This window comes from Struthio camelus, chromosome 2 (assembly GCF_040807025.1).
Source record: "Struthio camelus isolate bStrCam1 chromosome 2, bStrCam1.hap1, whole genome shotgun sequence".
In the NCBI taxonomy this organism is placed as follows: Eukaryota; Metazoa; Chordata; class Aves; order Struthioniformes; family Struthionidae; genus Struthio; species Struthio camelus.
The window spans coordinates 55845371-55869193 of record NC_090943.1 but is presented as its reverse complement, the minus strand read 5'-3'; the positions used below and the strand labels follow the sequence as shown (position 1 = coordinate 55869193).

Below are 23823 nucleotides of genomic sequence, written 5' to 3'. Positions count from 1 at the left end.
AAAAGATCAAGCTGAATTTATTTAAGATTTGGACAAACATCCGTGGAACGCTCCTGGCATTATTTACCCAGCTCTTTTTAATGCTGTGGTGGTACAGCATTTTGGAGAGTGGAGGGCCTAAGCTAACCACGCTTTCTCAACATCTTCTCCTATGAGAGGCTCACAGACAGGTTGTGTAAGCCAAGTGTGTCGCACCCACTCACTCACTGCAAACTCAGACTTTGTGAAGCTTCCCGGAGAGTGAGGAATTAAGGAAGAAAATTGTTCAAAGCGTTACAATGTGCAATTTCAATGCAAGGCATAATGGAAGTAGCTATGTGGGAGGATATTACTTCACTATAAACCCAAATCAGATGCCCAAAGATTTTTATCATCTCCAGAGAACATTCCATCAGGCTCTACACGAGGTTTTCCAGTGGAAGAAAAATATCCCCCCCTCCCCCCCCCAAGCTTGAGAAAGTTGTATGGCTTTTTTAACAGTTTCTAATGAAATCCCATATTATTGCTTCTCCCCTGGGAGACTTCAAAAGTCAAGCAAACTTCACAGAGCCCACATGTTCGTAAACCTCAAGCAAAAGACCAATAAGGAAATAAATTGCAGTTCTCCGGTTAGCATTTGACATTCTCTGCTGTTTTTCTGAAAGGGAGAGTTTGTCTTTCTTCTTAACCATGCCGATAAATTAAATGAGTTACTAAACCCAGCATTATTTCATGTTTTAAGGCGCACTGAAATCAAAAACTCCAGTTCACAGTGGGATTTGCTTTCTGCATAACGTTTTGGGGAAATATGAAACAAACCCAGCAGTTTAGAACATGTTAAAGGGGCAAAAACGTACATGAATATTTTCTTCATGCTCCTTATTGTGTATTCACAGCTACTGCCAAACACAACAGCATAGAAGGAGTATTAGGATATGAAATGGGAAGCGGTCACATTTTCAAAGCAAGCTGCTGGGTGCCCCAGCACTACTGAAAATCTGCCCCCTGACTCTTTGGTGCTGTTACAGAAAGAAATATCTCTAGGCTGGCAGCTGGCCAATCAGCTTTGGAAATCCTTTTGCACAGTAATTTCAGTAAAGCATAAAAGCTGATCCCTAGCTTTCTCTGCATGATTAAGCACTGTCACCAATCACTACGCAGCTCTGAGGTACACATGAAATACTCCTAGATAAATCCTCCATCTCCAGAGAAATGTGTTTCCTGTACAACTGTAAATCCAGGTTCTGTGCTGAAACTAATCCAGTCTGGCAATGCTATGGCCCTAGAAAAGTTTCCTTGGAAACGACAAACTTATGCAATGGCAAAGTCATCCAATCTTTTCATGCCACTACATTATATTAAAAACACCTGGTTTATTTTTACAATGACTCACATGACTTACAGATTAGCATCCTAGAAATATTAATACATAAACTTTATAGCAAAAAATATACATATAATAATTCATCCTTCTATGATATATAGAAATGATGTATATTTGGGTGTGTGTGTACATACATATTTAAATATATGGGTTGTACTTACGTTCAGGGCACTTGTGTATAGATATGTATATCTACATACACACAGGATACATTTATGCATCTTTATAGATGCTCGTGTGTGCATACCTAAACATACATAAAAAACACAGGAGCATATTTACACTCTGAGTAGTCGTGTACTTTGCCGAATCTGTACACAAACAAACAGCTGCAGTCCTTCACCGGCTGTGAGCTTCAAAGGCATCAGTGACGCCCACGTTAGTGTCCGTGGAGAGAGAACTAATGTCATCGCTGTGGACATAGGACTGGCTTGATGCATCTTCCTTTGTGAAGAACTAAATTTGCTGGACAGTGGCACCCTGCAATGCAAGGCTTGTTGCATGGGCCAATCTCATTCCAGTTGTCACATGTTTTGACGCATCCAGGACCACACGTATCGTAAACTGCACCGTGTTTACACTGAGTTGCTGAAAGGCAGTTAAGAGGAAACGCAGATTACACAAAGTCACATATGGAAAGTTAAATATCTGTTTGTTCGCTTTCTGTTGTGAATATCTGAAAGCACATTTTCGTACTATGATCATCTAGAGGAAAAGTATTTTGTAAAGAGATTTGACTACATGAAAGGCACTGCTACTTTACATGGCAGGTATAAAGGTATCAAAATCCAATTTTCCTAACAGTCTTCAACTTTTTGAGAATTTTAACACAGCTGACTGTATATAAAGCATAGAAATGAAAATCCAGATCTCAAATCTGCAAAACTTTTGGAAGGTTTCTATCCTGAAGCAGATGTATGCTTTGTATTTAAGGCTTAGCATTGTTTATTTATTTAGTGTGATGCCTTTTATCAAAGGTTTCTGAAATATTTACAAAGACAATTATCATCTCCACTCTTAAGGAAAGAACAAAAAGAGGAAGTCATTCACCACATCAGACTTCCTAAGATTATACTTTCAGTGCTGCATATTGTAGCAAATCAAAGTAGTTAATTAGTAGTTAATTCAGCAGCTCCATTTCTTAAAAAGAAAAAAAAAACAATGATTTCCGTGCTTTGTGCTTTTTTATCAAGGGATCACTGAGAATGATGATTCTTGTACTTAATGATTCTAGTGTCTATTCATTGATTTCTGCAGCTGACAGTGCAATGGATTTCCAACATAAAGACCACTGAAGGCTCAGCTAAAAGCACTATGCCCCCACCAGATCAATATTTAAACTCTTAACATTTTATATCCTGCCATTTTAGTACGGAGAATAATACATGGCTCAGTCACGAATAAAAGCCTGTTATTCTTTCAAACAGCTGTGCTGATGGCAAAAACAAGTACTGGTCAGATAGCTTATAGATGGAAACACAGTCTCAAGCATCCAGGATCATCTCTGGCTATTTACAGTGAAATGGCTGTACTAAAAAGATTTCTTCCATTTGGAGAGAGAAGGAAGATCCAGATTTTGTTAAAGTGCAGTTCTGTTATAGGCAGAAGAGTGTCATTATAGATTGGTCTTAAAATGCCATTACTGTGCTGAGATTATTCATAAAGAGAAAAATATGCATATAAGCTGATTAAAATACTAAAGCTTACGTAAGCGTATCATGAAGGATAGAAGTCTAAGTACTCAGAGATCATGTTTAAGGGGCTCCTCTTCAGCTGCACAAGGTTAACTTCATAACAGCATCAGCTTCCTGCAAGTTTTACTTCTTGCAAATTTTATGGCATTTATACATTTGCATAAAGCAGGCCTGAGGGAGGAAAGAATTTAGGAAAGAATGCATACAAAGATCTCAGAACACAGAGATTAAAGGAACAAACAAAAAAAATGGAGATATTGGGTAGTACAGCAGAAAACTATCTTGGAGTTACAGAGAATTAGCAGCTGAATATTAGGATAGATATTAGGGGGGGGAAAAAAAGCTTTCTAGCTTTAAGCATGAGAAAGCACTAGAACAAACTGCCTAAGAAGTCTGTGAAACATCTTTCATTGAACAGCATTTAAAAGTAGGTTGGACAAACACCTTTCAGCAATGTTCTATATATGCTTATTCTGCCTGTGGGCATAGGTCTTTTGGGGACTCTTTTCCAGCCTTACATTTCTATCCTGCTCTGCACTATAACTTTCCTGCATTTAAAGAAGGGAAAAAATGTAAAAGGAAAAATTAAAATGAAATGTAAATGAAAAGGGAAATTCAGAAGGTGGGAAAACATGCAAGCAATGTTAATCATAGAGTAAAACTGGTATTAGATTTGCTATAAACTCTGCACCGTGTGTTAAAACAGAGATGGAATCTCTGTAAGAGTGGAAAGTAAAATGCGCGCAGCTTCAAAAGGCTTTGGAAACAATGTGTTAGTTGTGTAGAAAAGTGGACTGAGATGTTCCAAGACTGATAGTGATTGTCCACGCACAGCATGAAGTATCTTAAGGGACCTGTATACCAGAAGCGTTGGTCCCTCCTCTCTGAAAATGAGTTTCCCTTCAACGGGTCTCGAATTGACTAACCACAAAACTGAAACAACAGGCTCCAGTACGTGCAATTCCCATGCAGCAAGCTCTGCATGCTGAAGTTTCTAGGCAGTAGAGATTTCTCCCCAGATGCTTTACTGCACTCATAGCCAGCCCTTTCTTTCCATCTGAGCTTTGTTTGGTGCCTCAGCTGGTGGGCTGTAGGAAAGTTGGGTCCAGGTCTCCTTGCCACTTCCTCATCTCTGCCCCAGAGGAAATGAGAAAACATTAGAGGCTGCCCTCCGCTGCCGCAGTATCCGTACGAGCTCCCCAGCTCTGCTCTGCCCCACGTGGACAGATGCCCTTTTGCGTGGTGAAACACCTCCTTCTCCTTCAGACAGCACCATGGAGAAGATACGCGGACTTGGCTTGCCGCTGCAGTTAGCATATATGACATTATTAACTGGCTGTCTAGGGAAAGCTGAAAAAAAGCCCAATGGCTGCTGTTTAAGTTCCCTGGATGTTTTTTATTGTTGAGCACTTCGGTTGTTAACATGCGGCCTGATTGATCCAGGACATTCCACCTCATCAACAGTTTGAAAAAGAAAAATGAAGACATTCTGCAGTAGGCTTCCCAGGGACTGCTGAAATGAATCAGTACCATGTAAACATGGAAAACAGAAGTGATGCCTTTGCACCCGCCTTTTTAGGCAAATTCCTCTTTTAAAGCACTGAGCTCTGCTAGTAATAACTTCCTTAGTGAACTAGCACAAAAAAAAAAGCCCAAGTACAAAAGTTACTAATAATACTGCGTTTTGCAACATTACCAGTCCCAACAGGATTTTTCCACTCTTCTTCTAGAACATGTGTTTGGCATGACAGATGTGAGCTTCCTCAGATCACTTTCTGAGCTGGCGGGATGGTAGCCAGCTCTGGTCCACAAGCCATATAGTCACATAAATACAGCCCTGTGCCTGAGCTAATAAACCCTGCCTAATAAGGCCATACTTTTTTCAGACGAGAGCCGGTTTATTCTAGCCAGTCTGGCACATTCACAGAGAAGGCTTGTATCTGTCTGTGCCTCTTTGCAGACATGATTGTAATTATTTAGTAACCGTTCTTCCCCAACACAAAAGCCAGAATATCAAACGGGGAACTTCTGCAGGCTTCCCTTGTGAGGTGGTATCTGGTAAAGCTGATTCCACAGAAGTTTCTGAGGCAACACTTGTCCATCAGTATCTCATGCTGCTTTTTCTGTTGGTGTCAGGCAGCTTGTGCTTTCCAGGTGTTTCTTAGGACTTACAAGCTAGGTTGCACTCACGGTGCTTCCAACTCACAAAATGTCCTTTAACATGGAGCAGGAGAACATAATAGATCTGGACTCTGACCTTCTAGTGAGGCAATGGTGTTGATGTTTTCAGCTTTCAGGTTTTAAGAAGTTTCTGTTGAAAAGTCAAAATAGCCCTCTTCCCTCTGATACTTATTCACACAGACTAAAGTGGTTAAAGGAAAGCAAAATGTAGCAGTGGTAAGAGTGACTTTGGACAGAAAACTCCGCAGCAGGAGTGAGGGGACCCAGGAGAGAAGAGGCATAATCAGTTCTAGACTCATCCTCCTCTAGTTCAACTAACCACATAGAGATCAAAGAATAAAATTATTCAGGTTTTAGGAGGCTGTTGGCGCATGCCAGCCCCTTGATGATACCAAGAGCACTTCACACTTTGTTACTGTTCATCCCTGCTTTTCCCTTCTGTCTGTGTAGTCATGCCTGTGGCAAGAGTTACTGCCTACTGCCATCAGCCTCAACGCCCTCAGAATTTTAATGTTAAATCACTAGGGAACAAGGTCTTTCCCCATCCTCAGTTTACTTAATTCCTCCTCATAAGCTGCTTTCTTATCCTTTCTTGGATATCTTCCTTTCTAACTTCCTACTATTTCTTACCTCTTCCTTCCATTTGCAACCTTTTTTTTCTCTATGTCATATATATTCCCTATCTCATATACTATTTTCTCTTATTTCTTCTTTCCCGCACCCTGACTCTCTGACTTTTTCCTTCTCCTTCATATATCATTTATTTCACTGTATCCATCATAATAGTGCTCACTCTCCACTACTTTCCATGGAAACCTGGAATTGTTTCCAAGCCCTCTAAGTTCCCATGTGCTTCTCACCAACACTTTCCTACAATAACCTCCTTCCTTTTCGCTATTCATTAGCTTCTCCGCTTCACCCATCCTGTTTAACGACAGCTGATACTCTCTTTACCAAGCTAGACCCCAAGCACACCAAGCCTTGTGCTGCAGTATTCAGTTGATGAGTTAGAGGAGGATACACTGCCGAGAGCATATAGAGAACAGGACATATAATTCAGCCTCCTGAGCATCCCGTCTGGCTGGCTGTCCAGACAATGCAAGCTTTCAGAAGATTGTAAGAATGAGCTAAGCGTACAGCAGTCAGGGTAGGGGAAATGGCAACCACACAAGATCTGGTTTTATAACACACAAAAGAATAATTAAAACCTGACTTTACTAATAAGTATACTCCATTTTCATCAGAACACGGCTCTTCCAAGTATCCCACCAGCTACGAAATGTCAAACAGGAAATGAAAGTCACAGAATGCTAAAGTTTTATTATGGATATATTGTTTCATACCCAGAAACTTTTATCCATAATTAGGACACAATAACTGCAGCTACAAGTGTTTTGGGGGAAAATGTGAGTTAAAGATTAAAACCTTGATCCTGGCCACTGGTAAGGTAAGAAGTGTAGTGGATGCACTTTAATTTAATTTAATGCTTACCATACCATTTACTATAGAATATTGTGCTACTCGTTTGACATTGGATGCTTAACAAAGCGTTCTGTGGTTACTTCACACATACAACACATCTACATTTTCTGCTGAACAAGATTTCCCCTTCCCCTCTAGAAGTCTGCATTGACCTCAAAAAAATCAAGTGGATTCAAGCACTTCTTCCATTAGCTTTAATGGAAGATATGTGTTTAAATTCCTTCAAAATGTTCTCTCAAGGACTGTTTATGCCTTAGAAATTTTTCTTCTCTTTGGCAAAATACCAGAAAAAAATGTGAAAAGAAGCCTCAATTGGTGAAGTCACAATACGCCAGCACTTGTATAAACCCCTCAAGGTAGGGACTGGTGTTTTTATTCTACGTTCTATGGCATCTGCCACAGTGGGGTCCTGGTCTGAGGTGCTTTGGTCAGAAATAATGCAATAAAAAGCATTCAGGCTGCTTGTTTTGGGTTTGGGTTCTACTCTGATCTGCTGCTGGATCAACAGATTAAAATTACATATGTCATTAATATTGCTTGTGACCACATCCTTGAACAGTGCATTCACTTAGTGACACCCTGTTTGGATAGTTCTGTTCCTCTGTAATAAAAAAAAAAAGCAAGCCGTTCAGGAACAGTCAGTCAAATGTAATTTGCTCTGTCTCTCACCCGCTCTTGCTACTGTGACTTCAACATAAAAGGAAATTAAAGTTGAGAGAGTAGACCGTGAGCCACACAATCACTGAAATGGACCACAGAGTAATAGCTCTTTGACCAGCATAGAATATCCTCCTCTCATTTTTAACTACTATCAATTGCTTTACATAAATCTGAATACATGTCCAGGCAAACTGATGCCATTATAGAGTGTCCTAAATTAATAGGACCATCATCAGGGGAAATATTCATCTGCGATACTGCATTTTACTTCAAGTGCCCATGACCACAGACCACCACTTCTCTTGGAAACGATTACTCACAATTACTTGCAATTAATGCAGTCCTAATCACATGGGGAATCTGGCCCAAGCACCAAATTTAATGCAGTACAGCATTTTAATATTCCCGTTAAAAACATTATCTCCTCTTCCCTCATTATACCTATTATAATCATATATATCTGCTGTCTATGAAGATATAATTGTGCTTTAACAGGAGAGCAAAGGAACTTAAACATTATTGCTAACCAACTATTTGCATATTCTGAATGGAAAAGACATGTGCTTGTTTCCGGAAGCGCACAAAATCAGGACAACTGGCATCAGAAGTGAAAAGTTTTGCAATGAGATAAACATTTCTAATATTTGCCGGTTGAAAAATCTTGCCTGGTAAGGTCTTTCTCCATAGTTCAGCATGGAACCTCACTGCTGATGTAATTCCAGGCCTTTCCAAACAGTTCTTCGTTTCTGATCTTCCTCCACCAGCACCAGGATAATACCCTAGTTAGCCTATACACTGAGTTGCAGTGAAGCAATCTGAAAACGCTTACCTGCACAGTTCTGCTCAGGGATCCACTGGACTTTCAAGCCTTCCCTCTGACAGGCTCGGGCATAGGCCAGGAATGACTCACAGTAGCAGTTTTTATGAAGGGGACATTCACACATGTCTGTCACGCAGGACCTGCAGAACAACGCCCAGAAACAAATAAGCAAGAAAAGATTTGACAGATACCTCTCTGAGCTTTGCAATCATCCATTCTTTGTTTGTTTTTTTTTTCCCACATGGAGTTCAATGTGACAGCACCTTGTGCTAAATGGTAAGAGAGTTAAATACTTTGCTGCTGCCAAATCCAAAGGGTTCAGCTCTTTTTTAATATGCAATGCTGATGCAGAGAAGGCTCAGCTGCACCCAGGAGAGAACCACGCAGAAACAGGGAGGTGGAATAAGAACTAAGAAACAGAGAGGACCAAGACATCGGTGCGAGAAGGCAAACACCATTTGCAACAATTTTGTGTCAACACAAAACATAGGCTTCTTATCCCCTGGAAAATACTAATTTAATAAAAGTAATAACAAAAATAACAAAAATAACAACAACAAAAATGAGTAACAGCAGCAGCATTAAATGGAGGAGTTCTGCAGGCAGTGAGCACCCACCCTGCCCTCTCCAGCCTCTCCCTGCTTTGCAGGCCCCAAAGCAGCTATGTGCCCGTTTTCTCAACGGCAGCACTACTAAATGCCAGACTTTTAAGAGATCTATAAAGGAGCAGGGATGAGGCAGCATAACTGAGAAGTTTTTATGCTAGGAAATCCCTGGACACTTGTTAATACCACCACCTTCTTCTATTGCATACGATGCAATCACTGCAAAATGTAGCCGGGAGCAAAGCTCCTAAAACGGCCCAAAGCAAAACTGCTACTGCCTATGTCACCACTATACTTATAAAGATAGCTCACCCCGAATGCGTGCCCATTTGGCACAGGCCTCAAACATAGCTGGCAAAAGAGGGCGGATTCGCAGTCGGTCGGCAGTTTCTGCACATGCAAAAAAATGCCTAAACGGTTCTGCAAATGCTAACGGCTCACTTTCAGACAAACTGAGTATCCGCTGCTCCCAGGGAGATCATTAGAAGGCAGGGACAAGGCGTGGGGGAGACGCACGCAGCCCCTTGAAAATCAGGCCCTCCGTCCCCCCACTTTCCCCGGGTGTGCTCTGCGCAGCACCCGTGGGTGCCACGGGGCAGGATCGCCCGGGCCCCTGCACACCCGCTGCCGTCGCCGTTCCCGAGAGGACAGGGTAGCGTCTGTGAGAGGCACAAAGGCTCCGGAGATGAAGGGCTGAAAGTCACAAATGAGCTTTCCGTGTTGATCTCCCTTGTTGGAGACTGAAAATTTGTCTTTAGGAAAGGGGTAAGTATCGGCCGGCTTTTCCAAAAACCTCCCCACAGCTACACCCTGGAAAAGGAGCACCTCCACCAGGGCGGGCAGGAGCCCTAATGCCTGTAAGATGCTTAGGAGTCACTGGGAATGCTTTTTACAAGACTAGGAGGGAGAATTATTGTCCTTTCAAACATGGACAAGCTTGTTTCTGCATAGTCAACAGTGCTCCTGAAAGAGGAGAACTTCCCCTTGTCAAAGACACTGGCTATTTCCATGACCTTCCATACAGTTATACTTAATACCTCCCCTTGGCATTTTCATGAGCTGTTAATCATTTTTACCCTCAGTGAACCCCTAGCATGAACTTATCTAAAAATTCACTGCAACAAATAAGCAACATAAGAGCTAATGTAGAAAGGTATCTGACCTGCATTTATCCATATACACATAACGCGAATAAACAGAATTGCTTTGTATCAGATAGATAACACTTTTGTGTTTACAGCCCAGCAGTTTTCCTTTGCAATGACTTTACTCTTTAGTGAAAACGTACTTCTATTTCGCTTTAGTTCTGTGGTAGGTCACATCTTTTAGAATAGCAGATGCTGCTGTATAGGCTGCAAGGAACAGATTAGCACAACATCCGTGGCATTGTTTGGCATCGTAGCTGATAAAAGGCCTTGTACAAGCATACAGGGTCACCTTTCCACTTAATACACTGACTGAATAGCTTTGCACAGTTTCCTCTGGCCGCAGCATGCCTGCGCTCTTTCGTGAGCATCCTGTTCTGTGGTTAACAGGCACTGCTAGAAAACAGGAAATGTTCAATATTGCCCGTGCCATTTAAGAGGTGTACGTCTCATTTCACGGTTGAGTACATGCTTGTTTGCTACTGTAGCAAATTATTATCACAAAGACAGTCTCTAATAATCTCCACAGACGGAGTCAGTTATCAAGGGAGCATTTCATCATCTTTTTTGTTTCTGTGCTAGCCTCCTCCAACAAACACGTGTTACTGCTCTCCACCAGGATTTAGTCATTATTTAAGCCCAGGGTGTTTAGGGATGCTTGCCAGCGCCAGGCTGGTTATGTGCTCACTGACTTCCTGCCTGAGGAATTATAAAATCCTCAACCTGCGGTACTTCCTCTGGTTTTGAGAGCGCGCACTGACAGTTGTGCACCCCGAGAGGCTCTGGTTGCGCGGAGGGGATGCCGACTCCAGCAGGGAGCCAGCGCGGCTAAGCTGCCTCAGGCGCTCCTATCATGGGGTGATGAAATTTCCCGGCGCAAGACCTAACGTGCCAAACGACGGGGAGTCCCCAGAACTACGGGTTCAGAGGCTCAGGCTACATCTACATTAATAACTAAGCAAGACCAGGGCACAGGCTCGCCCTCAGTCACCCATGCTTCTTAATTATCAGCCGGTTCATGGCAAGGCTCGCGCTCTGCCCGGCGGAGAGGGGCACGGTTTGGGGGACGAGGGAGGCCAGGGCACCCCGGACGCCGTACGGCAGCAGGGCAGCCACGCGGTTTGAGGGGCCAGAGAGCTTAGCCATAGTCATGTGAGCGACGCCGTGCCCTTAGCCCTCAGCGTTGAGATGGCCTGGGACGTCCAGACAGGCTCCGGAGTGAAACATCTCCAGGGTGGCTGGGATCAGCACTGATGTCTACAGTGTTCAGCATGGATGGCTGCTAAAAAAGGTAGCGCGTCGCGTTCAGCAGAAGAAACGCTCCGATTCGTTACACATCTAATCGCTTGTGTGATCCTTCCTTCCCTGAAGCGTGTAAAGCTGGCAACGGCTGTTGGGATCGATCCCTAGGTTTGGCGCAGGAGCAATCATCAGATTGCTGTTGTTTTATTAATCAGCTGTAGTCGCTAATTATTTTTAAGGTTAAATAATAATGAAAAATGAGAATAAAGGAAACTACGTGTACAACCGCCAAGTCTTGTCAACAATCAAATGTAAAACAATTTTTTTTTCTTCCCGTGAAATTCCTTGCTGGCAAATATAACGCTATAATATTAACTGTAGTTAGACAGATCGGCAGTTCAGCTGGGGCAGTGTCTTTTTATATCACTTCTGAAAGCAGCAGGATGCAGGCGCCTGGTTTCTTTGATTACCAAGGCAGTCACTGCTTCCCTCTAGTGCGCCCCACGGGAAACTCCAGGCAAGGCCACCAAGAGAGTCCAAGGGCAGTGCTGGGAGAGGCCATAGCGGCAAAGATGGCCTTTCTCTGGGGGAGAGAGGTGGCAACGCCCCACGGTCAAGCTTTGACTTTGGTTCTGTGTTTTTCTCAAGTTATGTTTGCTTCTTATATTGGACTACATTTCTCACAGTTATTCTTGCTACAGTCACATTAGAGGGATTCTAGGGGGCGTTTCATTAGTTAAATTTAAAAACTGATTCTTGTGCGCTGGCCTAATGTCTTCCCCTTTCAAAAATCTTTGGTAGGCCTGTAATTTTCTTTTTTACCCCCTCCACTGATTGATTGATACATTTCAAAATTCTTCTCTATAACTCCATATTCTGCCTCCTCTTCATTCCTCCTTTGGATCTAATAAATAGATTCTATGACACTAACTGCATGTATGCAGAGACTGTACTGTATGCAGAGACTATAGGCATATCTGTACTTTAAACTGACTGGCCTGTTAAATAACAGAAAAACATGGTTTTTGTTAAAAATTTGGAATTTTGCTGATAATGAAGCAATACTGTCAAGTTACTGTATTGCCCACTAATGGAGATTTTGGCTCTTCCAAGTTATTGTGATTCTTTTCTAAGACCAAAACATTTATTTAAAAAAAAAAAAACTAAAATTTTGAATATACATATCAAAAGCTTAAACATCAAAAAATTTACAGTCATACAGAAATAATCCCACAGGAAGACTGCAGTGGAAGTTACTTATAAAACAAAACCATTTTACCAGCTATGGAAATACATACAGGGCACCTCAGGCAGCCTTAACTCTGCCCTCAGTGAAATCACATACTGATGCAGTGAAGCTGTGGTCCAAAAATTTATATTAAGGATATATTCAGATTTCTAAAAAAACTATTTTTCCCGTGATGGTGAACTATCCTGGCGCCTTGTTTCAGCATCTTTTATATATCACCACCGGAGTTTAGGTGAGAGCTACCCTGTGATACTGATGTTACTTTAAGAACAGAACAACACGCCGATTAAAAAGGACAGGTATTTCAATCTTAAGCAAACTGACATAATTTTTTATGCACACACCTAAGTGATAAATCCTCTGTCAAATCACAGACACTTGTGTAACAGTGAAAGAATCCCACACGCTACCCCAGGTAGTCCTAAGTGGACAGCAGGAGATGTTATTTTCCTCTCTGTGTCACAGCCATCCTCTCAAGCATGCTTCAAACTCAGTCATACCTTCCCAGTGCCTTAAACTTCTATTTAGATATGCTCTTTTAAAAAAGCACCTCCCTAGTCACAAGAGTAGTACACATGTATACGTGCTTGGACATGGAACAAAGTGGACACTTGCTATACAACAATTTTTCTCTAATATAGTTACAGTACATAACTATACTCTCCTATACTATACTCTCATACGAGAGTATACTATATGTACTCTCATATACTCATATACTCTACTCTGTATAGTCTAGTGGTCTCTCTACATGCAGGATAGTAGTTGAAATAAATAGTGGATTTCACATGTCAGTCTACCAGGGAGGGAAGACATGCCATGCAGGGAGACATCAGACAACCAAGAACACAAAGTGAAGAACAGGCTTTGAAACCTGTTCACATCGAGCTAGGGAAGAAGTGCTGTTCCTTCTCCAAAGCATGTTATTTGGAGCCCTGCACCCTAGAACAGGCAACCTTTCAACCCTCACCTGGTACTGAATGCCTCGCTGTGACTCCTCCTGATGCTGCCTATACCGCTTGCAAGGTGTGTCTTAGAGATGGTGCTAACAGGGTGTGTGTGTATAATCACAAACTGTTGCAAAGGGAAATCCCTTTGCAATCCCAGAATAGTGAAGGCAGCCGGCAGCTGTGGGACACACCCCTGAAGGAGACAAGCACACTGCCTCCACATCTTCAAAGCAAACTAGATGAGTACACTTCTTCTGCCACAGCCCTTTTTCACATTAAATCATGGAAAGGCTCCAAGCCCCACAGAGGGCAAAGAAATGAGTCCTGTGCTACACGCACTATTAAAAAGAAAAGATCACAGCAACAGATCCTGCAGCCATAGTCCATGCCATGTGGGATTGAAATTGCAGATGTTCAGTGTCACTTGCTGAACATCTGCAGTTCCGTCTACTTTACAGTGTACAACACTCCAAAAACAATTGTGTTAGGAGGGACTGTGTCTTTTGGCATTTAATATTATGTTCTTCTCATTTCACAACAAAAATACGATGTAGCGCATCATTCAAACCTTTTGGTACCTTCAAGCAATGGCTCTACGCAGATGGAAAATACTATATCTTCCTCTTCCCTGTTCCATCAGTAAGTTTCAAAGGACTTTAAAAAAATGCTTGGAGATAATACATCACTATTCCCATTTAACATATGTGGAAAGTAAGGCATAGGACAGTGAAGGGGATTGTCTTCCATATCTGGGATTAGTTGCATGTTAAAAACTCTGAAGCCTGAATGGCTATCTGCCTAGAGAGGAGGATTAATTTCCAGTCCCACCATCCTGTGAGACAGACTTTTCAGGAGAACTTATTGGTACACAAAACTGAGGTTTAGTACAAGGTTAGCCTAATGTAGCACAGGTTATGAAAATAGGCAAACGCCACATGACAGCCAAGTTGGATTCCTATCAGCACACTGGAGCGCTCACAACCCAGTAGCAGAACTCTAAATTCATTTTCCTGAATCCAAAATTAGACCTTCTTTTTCCTCTCCTACAGGAAAAATAAAAGCCAGTGGCTTCTGTCAGTAGTTACGTTCTAACAAGAAAGTTTCTTTGGGCTGCTACAAAGGTCCCAAGGAGTTTCCATTATTTATGGCCCCAAACTACAGAAGTCATTTCACAAGGTAAGAAGATTAGAAGATGAGCCAAACTCTGCAGTGTGACAGAAAGGCTCATGCTGTTGCTGTTGTAAACTCTGTCTTGTCTGTGTGTACATGTTTAATCTTACTGAAGTACTGAAGCTTGGTATTTAGACTTGGGGACTTTTTATGGCTTTGAGGCTTGAAATCATTCGCTCTTCCTCCAGAATTTACTGATAGTAATACAAGAGTAGCAAGTAACTCATGAGGAAGGTAATTTTGGAGGTTACCAAAAACACAGAAGTCCTTACATCGATTGAGTATTCACTCAAAGTACTTGCCTGGGGAACAGCCTGTCTCATGTAGCAAAGGTAGTCATCTTTATGCATTATTTCTGCCAAGACGAGCTAGTTATACCTGCATCATCTTTGTGCCGTTCCCACACAGTAAAACACTGTTGACATTGCCTTAAATCAGGCATCTGATAGAGGCCAATCTACCTATCCTTTGTACTGGAGCCTTCTCCATGGTATAAGAACTCCTACACTGCTGAACTGGCTCCAAAAAGCCCTAGAACTGTGGGAGCAGAAAGGGAACTCACAGTTCATCTGTGAGCAAATCAGAAATCTACCGCAGGCATATGCTTTCTGCAGGGAAATCACTGAGAGCACTGGCCATAATGTTTGAGAATATCACAGTTATTCTTGGCAGACTGTAGAGGAGGAGGTTGCAGTAGTGGGCATTTGAATGGAGATTCAAATTTCATCCTCATCTCTGACTTATTTTGCATCTTTGAGTCAACTGTGGATTGTTCTGCCACATGAAGCCCAGTCGAAAGAAATGATAAAACATGGAACTTCACTGAAGATTGAGAACTGCACATGATTTAACATTTCTTGGGTATAGTAGTTACGATACGCACAAATTGAGGAGTCCTAATTTTACTCTGAGTGTCATTGTTCCTGATCCAGATATAGACTTGGCATTTACAGATTATTAAATAGAAACATACAAGATATCCACATCCGTCCCTGCATTGCCAAGGCACCCTTCCAAAGTAGTTGTTTATAGGAGTCCTGTCAAGTTGTGAAAAAGATGCTTTAAACTCAAGTGATAATTATTGTTGGTAATTTCCAACATACCAAAGACAGAGAGTAATTCAATTTTGATTTCTTTGCATATCCAACTTCTTTAAAAAAGCTCAGAATCCATACTTTCTTCACAAATAGTAGGCAAAACATGATATTTTCCAGTGACTCTGAATAAATGAAGGTCCTTGCAGACCTCTGAAAAAGCATACTGTGCTGCACAGCATCGCTATAAGCCTAGCGTATGCACCATTAAAAGTATTATCCAAAGGCCTTTGGAAAATGCCAAAAAGAGTGTTCTATGTGTATTTTTAACCTTTGTATAAAGAACATGCTGTGCCAGAATTGCCTTTTATTGTCTTAATCAACATTACCCACAAGAATATGGTAAAATGAAAAATGAAATGTTCTGGAATATTTTCTAAAACTGCAGAGAATTAAAGTTCTTGGGACAAAACTATGCTGACATCAGGTTTATAATCTTCCCTGAATAGGCAATAGCAGTCGTAAAGGCACTAACAAGGAAGGGTGGGGGACCAAATAAACAACAAAACTCAGTACTTCACTAGTTATCCTACTAGCAGGTTAAACAGGTTTTTTCTATCTTGCACTTAGATCCTTACAGGCATCTGTTACTTTAAAAGTTCTTTCTGGTCCTGAGAACGGAAAGGCTGGCTAAAGTCCCTCCACAGGGAAATAGCTGAACTATGACTGAGGAAGACAATGAAGTCCCACGCTGGCCTCCAAGAAGCATCTGGTCTGACTCAGGATATTTCCTAGACCTGAAGGTTACAGTACAGTAGAGCAGCAGATCTGCCACTTTCAGAGAGAGTGCATTTTTGCTTAAAAATTCCAAGAGAACATGGAAACACCATCCACAGCCCCTGGAAGAAATGACCACTTTCTGACATTCACTTTCAGGAAGTGGGAGAGGCCTTTGCCCTCCTTCTGGCTCAGTTCTGCTAGGCCACACAGACTCTACCTTTTTAAATTATGACATTTGAAAGAAATATCCAGCATGCTGGGGGCAGACCAGCTAGGGAACAGCTTCGCAGAGAAGGTCCTGGGGGTCCTGGTGGACAACAGGTTGAACATGAGCCAGCAATGCACCCTTGTGGCAAAGAAGGCCAAGGGTATCTTAGGCTGCATCAGGCACTGAGTTGCCAGCAGGCCACGGGAAGTGACCCTTCCCCTCTGCTCAGTGCTGGTGAAGGCACACCTGGAGTGCTGGGTCCAGTGCTGGGCTCCCCAGTATAAGAGAGATATGGAGACACTGGAGCAAGTCCAGCAAACACGATTAAGGGACTGGAGCATCTCTCATAGGAGGAGAGGCTGGGAGAGCTGGGTCTCTTCAGCCGGGAGAAGAGAAGGCTCAGGGGGGATCTTATCAATGTGTATAAATGTCTGATGGGAGGGTGTAAAGAAGACAGAGTCAGATTCTTCTCAGTGGTTCCCAATGGCCAGATGAGAGGCAATGGGCACAAACTAAAACTCAGAAAATTCCACTTCCACAAGAAATAATTGGACCAGGTTGCCCAGGGAGATTGTGGAGCCTCCGTCCCTGGAGATATTCAAAACCTAACTAGGCATGGTCCTGAGCAGCCTGCTCTATCAGACTGTGCCTGAGCAGAGGGGTTGGACCAGAGGTCTCTTCCAGCCCCAACTGTTCTGTGATTCTGTGATCTGTACTCATGGTAACTCAGTTTTGATTGAAATCACATGTAAGACATACCTGGAAATAAAATAGTTAAAAATGACATCTCTGTGCACACTATATAGAACTCTGAATAAGAAATTATTGGAATAAAGTGGACACACAGCATATACTTCTCAACACCTTTCAAGCAAGGGCCTAATATCACACTGAAATGTGCCCATCAATACTTGGTCTCTTTTACTTGCTCTAGCAGTATGAGTATTTTTCTTGGTGGGATTACTGCAAAAAGGGTTTAGCTGTTTGTATGTTGTATAACATGCAGTTTGTGTATTTAGTTGGAAAAAAAAACAACTATAATAACTCTGCTCTAGAATAGACAGTTTCCAAACTCATTTTAAAGAGGTCACCTGCATTAAAAATTTCAACCAACAAAAAGGCACAGAGGTAAACTTAGGAGTATCACCTGCAAAACTGGAATCTGGTTTCTTAAGTATTGCTTCAGTTAATAAATATCCATAATGAGCTGCTTGCAAATATGCATCATATCATTGGTGAAAATTACAATAGTGGTATGTCTAGTGCTACCCAATATGGCTGATGATGCATCTGTGCAAAGCTTTCTGGACGAAAAACTATCGGTGCTCTGTAGGTTTAATGTTCACAAAGAAAATATACCTCTGAAGGGATTTTCTACCAAAAAAGTATCTTTCTTTAGGCCCAATGGCCTATGGTCACTGATTCCCTATGGATGAGGTTGTAAACACTGTTGTAATGTTTTGACCAAAATGACCTACCTTCTGTCTTCAAACTCTGTCATCTCCGCTCAGAAGTCAAAACCTAGACAAATCACTAAATTTCATAATCCTCTGTTTAGAATTTGTTAAATCAATAAAATTTCTTATTTATCCTGTTCTCACATAACGCAGCAGTTAAAGAAGCCTGAATACCACAATATGGCATACTGGTATTTCAGATGTGCATACTAACTCTTTCTTATGGAGAAAAAAGGTGTGGACTATGTCCTAGTGGACTTTCTGAATATCCACACCAGTACTTTGCCATTTCCAGTCTGCTCACTGAGTACATACACTCTGCTTAGCTTAGCACTAGGACTGCTCATGTGAATTTGCCTTGGATAAAAAGTTACTCCATTGTAATGGAATTTTTCAGTGTCCTCTGGCATAGCTGCCATGGAAAATCAATAACATTTTGCAGCCTCTGCATTACATAATTGACATAAAATTTTATCTTTTTCTCTGTGTCTAGACTTGATTTTTAAAGGAGATTCCACTCAGTCTCCAGTTCTTCAGGCACAAGTGGAAACTGAGCTGTTACATCTTATCTAGAGAGACAGAAAAAGAATCATTTCAATTCAGGCCATTCAGGCACATTTTAATATGTAACTTTATAGCATTCAAGTAGTACTTTCAATCAACAGTTAAACTTTGTTATGTTTCATGCACTGCAAATGAACATGGTATAAACTCACTGGATCTGACTGCACCAACTTTCACTCTAGAAGACAGAGGGCCCATTAGTGTATTACTTGTGATAGTCCTCATCTGAGAAAAGCCAGAGGTTTGTCAGGAGTTTATAAACATCTTAGATAGAACCTCAAAAATTACTGAGAGGTTTTAAAGTCATGGCCCTAGAGAAACATTAACCATCTAGTTATACCAATATTATATTGCCATAATCATGAGACAGCCATATAAAATAATGCAAGCTTTAAATCTTCTAACATAAAACTTCAAAACAGATCATCTCCTTCTCCCTGCCCACAATATATATTGCAGCCCTGCTATGCAATCTGTCATGAAAATATGTCATATTCAATAACAAGCACAATGAGAACATGAAGCAGGAAATATTTCCAAAGGGTAAACATAAACTGAAGTTATCTTCAGCTTTTGATGATGATTCACTGTATATATTTCCAAGGAGGTCTTGTTATACAATAATAAACAGGCCGGCTAGTTTAGAATCTCACATTCTTAAACTCTGCAGAGACCACTCTCTGGTTTAACCCATATAAAATTAACTACAATCAAGCATATTTTTCCTCTAGGTGGCTGCAGAGCATTTAAAAAGTTGCTGGCTCCAGATGGAAAATGAAAGCGAGAGCAAGGAAAGGAGGAGATAGCAGAACACTACTTAGAAAACAGTTCTCTTCATCTTGCTCCCTTTACAAAGCAAAAGCCAAAAGCTTATCTCACCAAAGACTGGCTCCCTGTGAGTATGTCACACTTCCAGCCTGTCACATGCTCACAGTCCCTTTCATTGCAGAGGTTTCACTGTTTGCTCTTCATCAAAGGTAACTGGCAAAAAATAGGACTTGAAATAAGGGCCATAAAAGCCAGCTTACCTGTACTTTAACATTCAAAAAACACTCTATCCTTGAGTTTATGGCTTCCTGCATGCTCCTGGCCCAGACCCTTGGAAAGAAGTAGGTACATAAAGCATGCTTTAGGCAGAGTTCAGGCACCTGAATCCAAAACTGCAGCCCTGGTTTAGTTGCCCTGACCCTGGTAAAGGCTGACCTTCTTCAAGCTGGAGACTTAGTTCCTGCCTTTATGTTTCCTCAGGCATCTCTGGTTCCACCTCTGCATGTTCCCAAGACTCTGGGGGAATTGGCGGGCCTGAGCTCGACTGGGATCCCAGTGGTGATGTCCCTCTGCCAGCACGTCCTGAGGGCCTCAGCCAGGCACAACTGGGTTATGCCTGCCACTGTCATGAGCAGCGGTAGTACTGCTATGGTCCTGCTCAAAATTCGCTGGGCCAAAGAGAGATAGACAGAGAATAAACACAACAGTTGGATAGTGATCCAGCACTCAGCCAAGAGGTAGAGACTTGGTTTCTGGTCTCTGATCTAGCCTCAGTCTGAATTAGCCTGCCGCTTCATATACAGAAAGCCTTGGATAAGATGCGCTCTGTATATTACTAGTGTTCTTTAAACTTCTGGAGTGCAAGATCGCAAGGGCAAAACATCAGAACAGAGCCTGAAAATACAGAGGATGAAACCCTGGCTCCACCGCAATGGATAGGAGTTTTCCTACTGACAACACAGGAGCCAAGATTCAGAACTATCATTGGCACTTTTGGGAGCTCTGTACAGCAAGGCTTTGAAGGATACAGACATTTTCATTCAGGACACAACTATACACTAAATTCAAACTCCCTGCATTAAAATGCCATGATTTAAAATTTCCTGTACCAGACATAGTGACTCCACGACATATCAGCCTTGCCTGGGAGCCACAGGAACTCACATGAACGTCATAAACTCAGAATTACCTAATTCTAGGTGAGGTGGAATGAAATGATAGAAGGAAACAGAGCCAAGGTTTGCTCTCCTTCACGCCAAACTTACCTTTCAGCACGCTGGTTTGGGCATGGTCATTTACAGGGCTAAACAGAGAGCTCTGATGTGAATCAGCAGTCTTTAAAGAGAAATGCTGGCCAAAAGAACGTCAGCCAGCAATCCTTCCCTATCACAAAAGGATCACAACCTCATTAACTCTGCAGTCCTGAGTTATTTTCTTGTTCATCTGCAGGAGATGCTCAGTGGCAAAGGCCGAGTGCAAGATGCTACGACAGATCTTGGATTTGGTCCAGTATACAAAGTCCTAAACGTCTGAATTTGATCCTACCTCTTTTTGTTGGCCAGGGAGAGACATTGCCAAGCAGATCTGTGCCCAGTGTTACTCACCTTGAGCGTGCTGCCTGATGGAATCATAAGGCAATTCATTCTTTCTCCATCACTTCTCACTCCATAAAATCTTCCCTGGCCTCCCCACGGGAGCAACAGAGAGATCTCAGAGCTGTACCGGTTTGCTATGAAGCTTGCTGTCAGACTTGGCAGTGGTTGCAAGCCACTTTAAAGCTTACTTACCAGTCAAGTTTGTGGGAAGAAATTGTCGGCATAGAGTGTGCCTTCCAGTCTTTGGAAACAGGGAAGCGGCACAGCTGCAATGAAGCAGGCAATACGGCATGTCTCCTGAAGAACCCCAGCTTGACAGGAGAGGGAAATCCCAGAAGGCAATACGGAAGGAAAAGCTGTTGCTGGAGGTTACACAGGATTCATAGTTCATGTTCTCCACGGGTCCTCAGGAACCACAATGTTTACAGTTCATACCTCTGGGAGGCCACAGGTTTCTTCCCTTTGAGGTGAGCATGTGGCACCAACTCAGTAGTTTTTCTGCTCCCCTGGATCTTTCCACAGGTGGGGAGCCTGAGGGCCCGTATGAAAGCATGAGCGGATTAGCTCTGTCAAAACAAAGATCCTGTTTTCGTGCCAGTAAGGAAAAAAGGAGGGAGCAGGGAAAGCATAAAATAGAGTGTATGATATATAGAAGGAAAATTGTTTTTTAATAGAATCTTTTCAAAGTTTTCCATCAAACTTTGGTTGCTTGCAGTGCAAGTCCTGGAATGCAACTCCCTCGTCCCCTCAGGATGGTCTGTGTTTTATTACATTAGTAAGGAAGCCCAGCTTATTCCTAGCAGAGCTACTGTACGAAACGTTTCAATCTCAAGCCAAAGTGGCAGGAGTAAAAGCCCCTCCTGATTGATTTTCAGCCACTATTTTGGGGCCAGTAACTTAACGCAATTTTTATCATGTGCAAAGAAAACTTTTATTACCATGCAATAAGTAAATCAAAAATGATCACATTATAATGAACAAGGCTGACACAAGATGGTATGCATCCAAATGCTACCCATGTGATGACTAGATTTCAACCGAGATACCTAACCAGAAAAAGCAAAGAAATATGTCAGAAGGGAGGAGGAAGTATTGGCCATGGATCAGGGGAGATGAACTGAGTAAAGAAAGAGTGCTGGAAACTTCCTTCCTTCCCTTCCTCCTTCTCCCTCCCTCCCCATTTCAGAGATGCTGATACATTTCAAGCTGTATGAATATTAGGAATAGCTGTACTGAAAAAGAGGAATAGCGGCAATACCTACAGCCCAAGGGAAAAAAAAGTTAGGGATCTGGACAAGAGGCAGCACCATAAATCTGTCTCCTTGGACCAGGTTATGCTGGGGAGATAAAGTAGGAAATCCTATTATACATTATCTATAGCAATTCCTTATAGTTCAGAGACATCAGTGAGGCAGAATGAGTACTATGCCTACCAAGATGAACCCAGGGAAAGGATGAGGCACTTTAGTAGGATCTCAGGAGCATAAAGAAACTTGCATGTATCTGCTTATGTCATATCTGTTTTGTGTATAAAAGCAGGTATGGTCTCCAAGGATACTGTTTGAAAAGATTTCATGAGCACCAGCAAACTGTTAAACGCTCAAAAGTCAGGGGAAATGACCAAGTCTTTAAGATGCAATTCTCTGGACATGGTGTCAATGCACTCCAGGTAAATCGGACTGTGGGCTGACCTAAGCGTAAGACCATGCAGCAGAAAGGTATAAAAGTAGCCCTCCCAAAGTAACAAATAAGAAAAGAAGAAATGAATCTCTAGCGGTTTTGCTTCCGTACCCTTGAGTTTAGATATTCGGACATAAGATGTAATTGCACACTGCACTGAATTTGTGTTCATGCTTGAAAAGATACATTTTTACCTTCCAGTGTAGTCAGGGTCTTGCCTTCTCAAGGTCACCTTCAGATCTAACTTTCCCGGGTAAAGATTGAGCCTTCTGCTTTAATTCATGATGAATTCTGCACAAACTGCTACAGAAAGGGATGTGGTTTCTACTTGCTCTCTGAAGTTATTTGGCTGCATACAGTAAACTTTGAGCCTCTGTTTTCTCACAATCTCTCCCAGATATATGCAGCCAGGATTCATTCCTGTGAGTTGCAAGACGTTGGCTCTTGAACATGTTCTCAAGAGATCTTCATCTTCCATGTGAATCTTGTAGATAAGAGCTACACTAACCGGAACCAGGACAGCTCTGCTGTACTTGTCCTTTTCTTTATTTGGATGTGCATATGTGTAAATATTTGCTCCTTCACTACTTCTAGGATCAGTAATGTAATAAGTTGTGCTGCTCTTCAGGTTAGGTCTTACTCAGTTGTTCTTCTTGTACTGCAAGATTGATATTTTTTGGTATTTTGCCATTTGCTGCAACTACATCGCAGCAGGAAGATCATAAATTTTAGCACTGGTTCCATAGCCAAATAGGTTGATGAAATCATATAGCACATCCATGGAGATTTGTGCACGTTCAGCACACTTCACATTGATGTCAACTGTTGTCAGACCTTACATCTCTCCACTTGCAAGGAGACGGTACCATCATGCATGCATTTTAGAATTTTGTCCTATCTTGAAATCTTCTTAGAGAGACTGTTTTATTGCCAACGTCAAGCCCAATGGTTTGTAGGGATCCCTTTATGTAACAGCAGCAGCAGCCATAGAAAGAAAGAATCAAGAGGCAACAAAGTTCTTGATCCCATCTGGGCTGGGAGTACAAAGGGAATCATCACGCCTGCATGAAGAGAGTGATGATGATGGAATATTAACAGAAGAGGCTGAGTCCCCAGAGTCAAACACTGTGAGAATGAGTAAAAGCCACAGAAGGAAACGGAGGCTAAAGAGAAAGG

The 23823-nt window shown here is 42.0% G+C and overlaps 1 protein-coding gene across 10 annotated transcripts in view; it reads right to left on the bottom strand.

Moving 5' to 3' along the window:
- The window catches only part of BMPER (BMP binding endothelial regulator), a 158400-nt gene continuing 134577 nt past the window's right edge, over positions 1–23823 (bottom strand). For all 10 annotated transcript variants that reach the window (XM_009679687.2, XM_009679688.2, XM_009679689.2 and 7 more), the window contains 2 exons: positions 8210–8340; positions 1–1951 (listed from right to left, as the gene is read on the bottom strand). In XM_009679687.2, coding sequence (XP_009677982.2) covers positions 1770–1951; positions 8210–8340 — 313 coding nt within the window. In that variant the 3' untranslated portion in view covers positions 1–1769. The remainder of the gene's footprint in view (positions 1952–8209; positions 8341–23823) is intronic.